This window comes from Aquarana catesbeiana, linkage group LG02 (assembly GCF_042186555.1).
Source record: "Aquarana catesbeiana isolate 2022-GZ linkage group LG02, ASM4218655v1, whole genome shotgun sequence".
Lineage (NCBI taxonomy): Eukaryota > Metazoa > Chordata > Amphibia > Anura > Ranidae > Aquarana > Aquarana catesbeiana.
The window spans coordinates 419179212-419190239 of NC_133325.1; the positions used below are offsets into that span (position 1 = coordinate 419179212).

Genomic DNA, 11028 nt, shown 5'->3' on the forward strand with positions numbered 1-11028 from the left:
TGCTCGTTACAGAACTAGAAAGGGGTATGTGTGGGTAAACACACAAATCCTGGTTCTCTCAGGGGAGAGGAGACAGATCGTGTGTCTATACTGAGTATGAACACCAATCTCTCTCCTCCCCTAGTCAGTCCCATCCCCCCACAGTTAGAACACACCCAGGGAACACAGTTAACACCTTGATCGCCCCCCTAGTTAACCCCTAACCTGCCAGTGTCATTTATACAGTAATCAGTGCATTTTTATAGCACTGATCGCTGTATAAATGTCACTGGTCCCAAAAATGTGTCAAAAGTGTCCGATTTGTCCGCCGCAATATCGCAGTCCCGAAATAAAACAAAACAAACAAAAAAAAAAAAAAAAAAACGCAGATCACCGCGTTTACTAGTAAAAAAAAAAAAAAAAAAAAAAAAATTAAAAATAATAAAAAAGATGCCATAAATCTATTTCCTATTTTGTAGACGCAATAACTTTTGCACAAACCAATCAATATACGCTTATTGCGATTTTTTTTTTAACCAAAAATAAGTAGAATACATATCGGCCTAAACTGATGAATAAATTTGTTTTTTACATTTTTTTGGATATGTATGCAGAAAGTAAAAAATTTTTATTTTTTTTTTTACAATTGTCGGTCCTTTTTTGTTTATAGCGCAAAAAATAAAAACCGCAGAGGTGATCAAATACCACCAAAAGAAAGCTCTATTTGTGGGGAAAAAAAAAAGGTCATCAATTGTGTTTGAGTACAACGTAGCACAACCCTGCAATTGTCAGTTAAAGCGACAGTGCCGTATCACAAAAAAATGGCCTGGTCATTAAGGGGTTAAATCCTTCCGGGGCTGAAGTGGTTAAAGTAGAACTATACCCTCCTATCCTTTACAGCCAAGGAAGCCGCCATCTTGACCTCTGATCTGCAGTTACCACGGTGCCGCACGTGATCAGTTATGACACCAGGCATTTCATGGTGTGACATTTGATTTCACAGAACAAAACTGTGACAAATATTCAAGGCATGCCTTGAGAAGTTTTGGGAAACTATTAAATCATTGGGCCATGTTCTGCTTAACCTTATCTTTTTTAATTTTAACCACTTGCCTGCCACCCACCGCAGTTTTAGTGTGGACAGGCGGCACAGCCAGACCAGGCAACATAAGTTGCCTGGCATATGCGCAGTAGCGCACCCCGTGGGGTGATTCTGAGATCATGGCGCTCGGTACCCGGCTGCTGTGAGGAACCTGGGTATCATGTGATCACTATGATGGTAATCATGTGATCACTATGACCAATGTAAACAAACAGTCATGAATGGTTTGCCTAGTATTGTGATGCTGTGATTAGCCCACAGCTATCACATGGTACCTGGCCCAATCATAGCACCCTATACCTTGTAATTAACTGTAGCCAATCACAGATTACAAGGTGTCATTAATGAAAGCCATTCATGACATCTAAAAACTATTGCATACAACAGTGATCATCATGGTTATAAGCAAGAAAAAACTCCCTGATGAGTGGATGCAAAGAAGAAAAAATAAATAAACTTATTTTTTTCTAGACTGTCGCAAATCAGTATCCCTGATCACTGCCACACCAATTATATGATCACACTGCACTGGTGACAGTACGTAAAAAATTTTTTTTATAATAATAGTCATTTAATGTAGGATAAGGTTATTTTTGTCCAACTGGGGAGATTTCCTAGAGCTTCCTGTGCCTTTTAAACATAAGGATGTCAGAGGAAATCTCTCCAAAGTGAGGGAAATTCCCTTAGTTATCCCTATTACACAATCAGAAGCTTACAAAGTGTGGAGTAGGGTTAAGCCTAGTACACATGATCAGAAAATCTGAGGAAAAATGCCGCTTTTGAAGCGATCATCCGATAATCTGATCGTTAGTGCACAGCTTTCGAGAGCTGATCACGACCGTTTAAGTGAGAATATCCAAAGGGAAAAGCAGCAAACTCTCTTGTACAATAACAAAACAAACGATTTTTGTGTAATTTATTAGTATAGTATTTGTACAAAAAAAAGTGTGACCAAGACCACGCATGCTCAGAAATAAAAGAAATACATTACATCACTCTCAAATTTGTATTCTGTCGTACGAGACTTTTCGTAACCTCTGGGTTTTCAATATGAGACAAGCATGCAGATAAAAAAAAAAAAAAAAAAAAATCCATGATCATTTGTAAGATATGATTTTCCGATGGAAAAAGTGCGATCGGATTGTGTTGTCGGAATTTCCGACAACACAATCCGTGTGTGGGCTCCATCGGACTTTTTCCGTCGGAATTTCCGACAAAGTTTGAGAGCTTGCTATAAAATCTTCCAACAACAAAATCCAATTGTTTAAATTCCGATCGTGTGTACACAAATCCGACGCACAAAGTGCCACGCATGCTCAGAATAAATTAAGAGGCGAAAGCTATTGGCCACTGCCCCGTTTACAGTCCCGATGTACATGATTTACGTCACCACGTTCAGAACGATCGGATTTTCCGACAACTTTGTGTGACCGTGTGTATGCAAGACAAGTTTGAGCCAACATCCGTCAGAAAAAATCTTAGGATTTTGTTGTCGGAATGTCCGAACAATGTCCGACCGTGTGTACAGGGCATTGGAGTTAACAAGTGTTTTAACCCTGGCAGTGTGGGAATTTTTTTTTTGAATTACTGGGAGTTGGGCTTTAAATGACATTTACAGGTGCCCCCTCTATTTCCTAGATTTCCATTTAGATCTTTCATACAGATTTAAGATGGGTACGTATTCTTTGCTTTCTTTTTGTTCAGCTGGTAAGATGAACGAAAAAAAACAAAAAAAAAACAAATGGATTCCTCCATCCGCACAACTGAGGTAGCTGTAAGAATCCTCCCTGCTGTAACGTATTCTGACAGTGGGGCTCCTCTTATCAGATTACACTAATCAGTAGCTGCAGTCATTGAGCAATGAAAGTTTTCAAATGTGTCTGTTCTACAGAGGTTGGTCTAACGAATGACTTCCGTCAAACACGGATGGCTACACAGATCGAAATTTGGCTGCTCCCTGCGGAACCGGACAAATTTCAAATGGTCTGTACCCACCCTTAAGATAGTCATACATGGTTTGAAATATGGCCAGTTCAGCAGAAACAAGATGAATTCTGAACCACATATGGCCACTGTGGTTGAACAGAAGATGATCTACCGATCGCCTTTTATTCAACTGCACTTCTGGAAAGTGTCTACTCGATCAGCACTGTGGACTATAGATCAGTGGTCTCCAAACTGCGGCCCTTTGCTTTCTTTCATCTAGCCCTTGGGGTATTGTTCCTCCCACCATCAGCAACAATGGGACACCGACAATGGGGCACCATTCCCCCTGACACGGCGCCATTCCTCCCCCACCGACACCCACGACAGGGCGCCATTCCTCCCCCACCGACACCCACGACAGGGCGCCATTCCTCCCCCACCGACACCCACGACAGGGCGCCATTCCTCCCCCACCGACACCCACGACAGGGCGCCATTCCTCCCCCACCGACACCCACGACAGGGCGCCATTCCTCCCCCACCGACACCCACGACAGGGCGCCATTCCTCCCCCACCGACACCCACGACAGGGCGCCATTCCTCCCCCACCGACACCCACGACAGGGCGCCATTCCTCCCCCACCGACACCCACGACAGGGCGCCATTCCTCCCCCACCGACACCCACGACAGGGCGCCATTCCTCCCCCACCGACACCCACGACAGGGCGCCATTCCTCCCCCACCGACACCCACGACAGGGCGCCATTCCTCCCCCACCGACACCCACGACAGGGCGCCATTCCTCCCCCACCGACACCCACGACAGGGCGCCATTCCTCCCCCACCGACACCCACGACAGGGCGCCATTCCTCCCCCACCGACACCCACGACAGGGCGCCATTCCTCCCCCACCGACACCCACGACAGGGCGCCATTCCTCCCCCCACCGACACCCACGACAGGGCGCCATTCCCCCCCACCGACACCCACGACAGGGCGCCATTCCCCCCCCACCGACACCCACGACAGGGCGCCATTCCTCCCCCACCGACACCCACGACAGGGCGCCATTCCTCCCCCACCGACACCCACGACAGGGCGCCATTCCCCCCCCACCGACACCCACGACAGGGCGCCATTCCCCCCCCACGACAGGGCGCCATTCCCCCCCCACCGACACCCACGACAGGGCGCCATTCCTCCCCCACCGACACCCACGACAGGGCGCCATTCCTCCCCCACCGACACCCACGACAGGGCGCCATTCCTCCCCCACCGACACCCACGACAGGGCGCCATTCCTCCCCCACCGACACCCACGACAGGGCGCCATTCCCCCCCCACCGACACCCACGACAGGGCGCCATTCCTCCCCCACCGACACCCACGACAGGGCGCCATTCCCCCCCACCGACACCCACGACAGGGTGCCATTCCCCCCCCACCGACACCCACGACAGGGCGCCATTCCCCCCCCCACCGACACCCACGACAGGGCGCCATTCCTCCCCCACCGACACCCACGACAGGGCGCCATTCCTCCCCCACCGACACCCACGACAGGGCGCCATTCCCCCCCCACCGACACCCACGACAGGGCGCCATTCCCCCCCACCGACACCCACGACAGGGCGCCATTCCCCCCCCCACTGACACCCACGACAGGGCGCCATTCCTCCCCCACCGACACCCACGACAGGGCGCCATTCCCCCCCCACCGACACCCACGACAGGGCGCCATTCCCCCCCACCGACACCCACGACAGGGCGCCATTCCCCCCCCACCGACACCCACGACAGGGCGCCATTCCCCCCCCCACTGACACCCACGACAGGGCGCCATTCCTCCCCCACCGACACCCACGACAGGGCGCCATTCCTCCCCACTGACACCCACGACAGGGCGCCATTCCTCCCCACTGACACCAACATTTGTCCCATGTACTGGAGTCGATCGGACGGTTCGGCTGGCTTCGTTTGACTGAAAATGGTCTGCTGCCCGGTATGTTCTGGTGGTGGTGGTGGTGGTGGGGGGGGGGGGGTGGTGGTATGGAATGTTCCCCCCGTCATAACACAGTAGCTCAGCAGGGGAGATTGCTGTACTAACATTGGATTGTTAGTAAAGCGGCTCTGACTGGAGCTGTCAGTAATGTGTATGAGGCTTAAGGCTCTGCGGCTGGTTTTGGCCCTCCTGTGTGCCTTTCCTTTTTATTGTTGTATTGTCATAACCAGCACGACATCATAATCCTCTTCCAGTCAGCACTGACTGGGCCACAATGGCTTGTATTATGTGACCAGCGGGGGGCGCTGATCAATCCAGTGGTGGTGCCATAGAAAAGCCTCCAGTCACTATAGGATGTAGAGGGCCCCCTTCCATTGGGAGAATGGGCCCCTCAGATAACAAAAGCTGGGAGCTGTGTTCAGGCCCGGCCCTTTGTATGATCTCCTCTCCTTCTAATGGGCCCATTGTTCCCTGGAGCAGATGGTGTACAAAGCCAGGAAGTGAACAGCACCACGGCTACTGCAGTGCTATCACATGGCCCATCTGCAGCACGACACATACAAGGACACATGACCTACAAGGGCTGGGAGGAACAGCCAATCAGCAGCCTGACCTACAAACACAACCACCCATCTCCTGGAAGTTGGTCATACACCATACAATCTGATTGATGGTGGCCACACACAACCATTATATATAGAATTGCACGGTTATGTTTACTGTCCAACAGGAAAATACGATTGGATGATCCACACAACCATTTTATGTGTCATAGTGCAAAGTCATCACATCGACTGATCCATCTACTTTACTACAAACAGGTTATATGTTCAGGCCAAATACAATTAAATAGAACACAACCAATCGATTGCATGGTGTGTGCCTGTTCAGTAATACATAGACTCCAAAACAATCGTTCAAATCAGATCATTACATGTATGATCACCATAAGAGTTACCAAAACTACACAAGGACAACCCCAAACTAATAGATTCAAATATTATCCAATCAGACAGGCCCTTGTACCACCCCCTTTAGATCTACAATCATCAGATTGTATGGTGTATGGCCAACCAAATGGTGCTCACACAGGCTTCTGTTTCATTATGTGATTGAGACGTGATTCCATCACATCATCAAATAGCCCCAACCTCCCTCCCGATGGCTTTACATTGACGCAATCACCCAGTGTGGAATATTAACGATTTCCACCAATCAGCAGAATGGAGATCCTTTGCTCATGAATACGACTGGATATCAGATCATGAGATTACATGGTGAAAACAGACGCCATCGATAACATACCGACTGAAATTATAATGGGAGCAAAACCCACTTCTGTGTGTGTGGAGTACCCATCACATGGGCTGACAGATAGAAATTCATTATTATTATCCCCCAGGAAAGGAACCAAGGGTGTATGACCGTCATAGAGAGGAATGGACACAGTGTATGATCAGCACAAAACCACCATACAGATTGTACAGTCAACATAAAGGACATTGGACAGTGTATGATCAGCAGAAAAATTATATATGATCAGATTGCACAGCCTCACACTATACAATCTGATTATCTCCTTTATGATGGACACATACCATACCCTTTATAATGGCCACACACTGTACTATTGGATAATATTTTTATGCTGCTCATACTCTGTACAATCTGATTGTACAGCATGTGTCCAATATAAAGGGGATTGTCCAATCAGATTGTACAGTGCATGTCCAACATAAAGGAGATGGTCCAATCAGATTTTACAGTATGTGGCCAATATAAAGCGATTGTCCAACTGATTGTATAGTGTATGATCAGATTGCACAGCCTCTTATGATGGTAACACACACTATACAATCTGATTGTAGCATCTCTGTCATAACGGCCACACACTGTACTATCGGATTGTATATTATTTTTATGCTCTATATAATCTGATTGTTTAGTCTGTGTCCAATATAAAAAGGATCACCCAATCAGATTGCACAGTGTGTGGGTAATACAAAGGGGATTATCCAGATTGTACAGAGTATGACCATCATAAAAACATACAACCAAACTATATAGTGTCTCGAATACAAAGGGGATGATCCAATCAGATTGCCCAGTGTGTGGCCAATATGAAGAGGATCGTCCAATCAGATTGTACAGTGCGTGGTGAATATGAAGGAGAGAGATCAGGTTGTACAGTGTGTGGTGAATATGAAGGGGATCATCCAATCAGATTGTACAGTGTGTGGTGAATATGAAGGGGATCATCCAATCAGATTGTACAGTGTGTAGTGAATATGAAGGGGATCATCCAATCAGATTGTACAGTGTGTGGTGAATATGAAGGGGATCATCCAATCAGATTGTACAGTGTGTGGTGAATATGAAGGGGATCATCCAATCAGATTGTACAGTGTGTAGTGAATATGAAGGGGATCATCCAATCAGATTGTACAGTGTGTGGTGAATATGAAGGGGATCATCCAATCAGATTGTACAGTGTGTAGTGAATATGAAGGGGATCATCCAATCAGATTGTACAGTGTGTAGTGAATATGAAGGGGATCATCCAATCAGATTGTACAGTGTGTGGTGAATATGAAGGGGATCATCCAATCAGATTGTACAGTGTGTGGTGAATATGAAGGGGATCATCCAATCAGATTGTACAGTGTGTAGTGAATATGAAGGGGTCGTCCAATCAGATTGTACAGTGTGTGGTGAATAGAGATGAGATCAGGCAGCGTGTAGTGAATAGAAAGGAGATCGGCCGATGAGATCGGTCAGTGTGTGTGGTGAATAGAGATGAGATCGGTCAGTATGTGTGCTCTCACCTTGGCCCTCTTCCTCCGGCTGGTCCTTCGGCCCTCAGGGGTCTCCGGTTGTCCCCCATGTTCTCTGTCTCCCCCTCCCCCACCCGCCATGATCCCGGGTACAGTGGGCGGCCCGGGGGAGGTCCTCTCTTTCTTCCTAGGGGTTCTCTCTAGGGAGGTCCCGGTGTCCGGGGACGCCATGATCCCGGAGGAGGAAGAAGACGAGGATGAAGATGATGATGAGGAGGAGGAGACAGATATAGGCATAGGGGGTTGAGACTCGGCTCCGTTCTCTCCTCCGCCGCCCCCGCTGGACTCTGGCTTCTTTGCAGCTAACATTGGGAATAGATGGCGGCTCCGGAGTGGGGGAGGGCCCGGGGGAGCAGGGGGAGGGCTCTAGGAGCGGATATACACCGGCGGACGGAGCTTTGTGTCTGCGGGCACGGCGACCAACACGGCTGTCTGGAGCGGGAGCGCGCCGCCTGCTCTCTCACACTCCGCCCACCGCAAGCTCCGCCCATTCGCGCTGTGCGCCCTTCCTCACCTGCAGTCTCCGCCGCGGTCGCCCCTCCCCTCAGGGTATCAGTGGCTCTTTACCACGTGACTGTGTGTGTGTGCGTGTGGATGCTGCAGTACTCTCAGTCACCTCTAGCTGGTGCCCGGATTGGGCTCTCTAGGACTCGCACGACTCACTGGATGGCCATTATAGTTGTGTATGCAGCACCAGGCTTAGGGGTAAAGCGTGAGAACCCCCCCTGCCAGGTTTTTATTTGGGGAGATTTGTAATTACTTCCTGTTCCTGGAACTCAACAGGAATCCCTATTGGAACCCTGACCAGCACCTTTCCTCCTGGGGAGGACCCCTATGAGATATTTCCTGTGCCCATTGCCATCTTCACCAGGACAATCAGCATGAGCCATTCAACCAGACAGGGCTTCTAATCCTTCCCTGCTCTATCACACACTGAAAGCTACTTGTTTTAGTTTTGGGTGGAGTTGTAGTTTGGAAAGGGTTAAAACTACCTCTTTTCCTGTTCTGGTGACAACAGTACAGGGTGCAATTTCCTGTCACTTTCCATCCATAGACGTGCAGGCATCCTTCTGTCCTGTAGGTGGCACTGTGCTAATGCTACAGGGCAAGGGGGGTCTATGTACAGTATATATAGTGTATGGGAAGGTGCAGGCATCCTTCTGTCCTGTAGGTGGCACTGTGCCTAGGGCAAGGGGAGTCTATGTGCAGTATATACAACCCCTGGCAAAAATTATGGAATCACCAGTCCCTGGGGATGTTCCTTCAGTTGTTTATTGTTGTAGAAAAAAAGCAGATTACAGACATGGCCAAAAACTAAAGGCATTTCAAATGGCAACTTTCTGGCTTTAAGAAACACTAAAAGAAATCAAGAAAAATAATTGTGGTGGCCAGTAACAGTCAGATTTATAGATCTCGGGACTATAAACGGGGCAGTGGCCAATAGCTTTCATCTCTTTATTTATTCTGAGCATGTGTGGCACTTTGTCCGTCGGATTTGTGTACACACGATCGGAATTTCCGACAACGGATTTTGTTGTTGGAAAATTTTATATCCTGCTCTCAAACTTTGTGTGTCGGAAAATCCGATGGAAAATGTGTGATGGAGCCCACACACGGTCGGAATTTCTGACAACAAGGTCCTATCACACATTTTCCATCGGAAAATCCGACCGTGCGTACGGGTCCATTATTGTGGTCCTCATGGGGGTGGTCAGGGAACGGTGAGCTTTAACCCCCTGAACACCAGATTGCTCAGAGCCGCATAGGACCCCAGAATGGCTGCCTCCAGTGTAACGGCTGGGTTTTGTTTGGGCTGGGAGAACCACCAGCACACCGTAACCAGGACTGCCGCCCATTAGTACAGTAGGAAGTTAGGGAGCACCAATCCTCCTCCCGAAAGGGGAAGGTATAGGATCCGTTTTGCCACTCTGGTTGGCTTCCCAGCCCAAATAAAGGAAATCAGGATCCCCTCAAGACGCATGAAGAAAGCCCTGGGAATGTGTGATGGAGTGTTGCGAAAGAAATACAGAAATTTAGGTAAGTATATCTATTTTACTTTTGTCTGTTTATGACAAAAAAAAAAAGATAAGAAAAAAAATGAAAAAATGCACAAACTACAACTACCATCATCCATTGTAGCTGACGGCTTGTAGTTCTGAATTGACTGTGGGGTCCCTGATAAGTGGCCTCGTAGTTTATTCACAAGCTTTGCAGCTTGTAAACAGTCCGCCAGTTTGGAAGTACGGGCTGAAAGCTGCATGGGTTGTCTGCAGGAGTCTGGCATTGCCCCCCCCCCCCCCCCCCCGATCCACTGATCATGGGTGCAATGCTTTCCAGGTTCCTTAGGGAAAAAAATAATAATAATATTTTCCCCAAGAGATGAACTTGTCTAATACTGTAATGCTACACACACACGGCTATAGATGCAGCCTCCATATACATACAGTGCTCCAGATCCAGTCTCCACTCAGGTATATACTGAGGTCGTAAGGGTGGTATGCCCCCCATTGATGATTGAAGCCTTCTGTCCACAGTTGGGGTAAAAGAACAGCTGTCCAGGATCACGTGACTTGGAGTTCTGGTGTCCTGCATCGGGTGATCCCACCCTCAGAATGCCATTATCCCTCCGCTGCCGGTCAGCGTGGTTGTGACTATGGGCGATGGTCACTTTGACAACCATTGTATAGGTAGGCAAAACAGACTACAAGTGCCACAGTGCCTCATACTATGAATAAAATAAAAGTTATAAAAGCAACTCTTGATGCATTCACTCAATATTATCGTACATAATTGCACCTTACAGTCTCCTAAATATTTAATTTCAGAAATTTTATATATCTCAGTTTTACAAGTGTATGTATCAGAGGTATAAAATGTAACTAAAAAAAAACTATTTTTTTTTTGTTTAGTTTTAGTTTTTAGGGTTATGTTGAAGCCATGTACTCATACAACATAAAGGCTCCATGCACACTGGAGCTCATAAACGGCCGTTTTTTAGAGTTTGTTATCCTATGTGTCCATGCACACATGGACGGTTTTGGATGTTTATCAGCAGTGGAGTTTATTGGCTGTTTTCTGAACGCCATAAAATCTCGTTCAGGAGTCATTTTTCTGACCACAAAAAATGCCAAACGCTCATAAACACTGAAAAACGTAGATAAACGCTCAAAAACATGGCTCA

At 47.9% G+C, this 11028-nt stretch overlaps 1 protein-coding gene across 4 annotated transcripts in view; it reads right to left on the reverse strand.

The window, feature by feature from the left end:
* KDM1A (lysine demethylase 1A) overlaps positions 1–8355 on the reverse strand; it is a 48892-nt gene extending 40537 nt beyond the window's left edge. For 2 of the 4 annotated variants that reach the window (XM_073615448.1, XM_073615447.1), the window contains exon 1: positions 7839–8355. In XM_073615448.1, coding sequence (XP_073471549.1) covers positions 7839–8156 — 318 coding nt within the window. In that variant the 5' untranslated portion in view covers positions 8157–8355. The remainder of the gene's footprint in view (positions 1–7838) is intronic. The other 2 variants (XM_073615450.1, XM_073615449.1) reach the window with 1 other exon arrangement.
* Positions 8356–11028: the final 2673 nt, after the last annotated feature.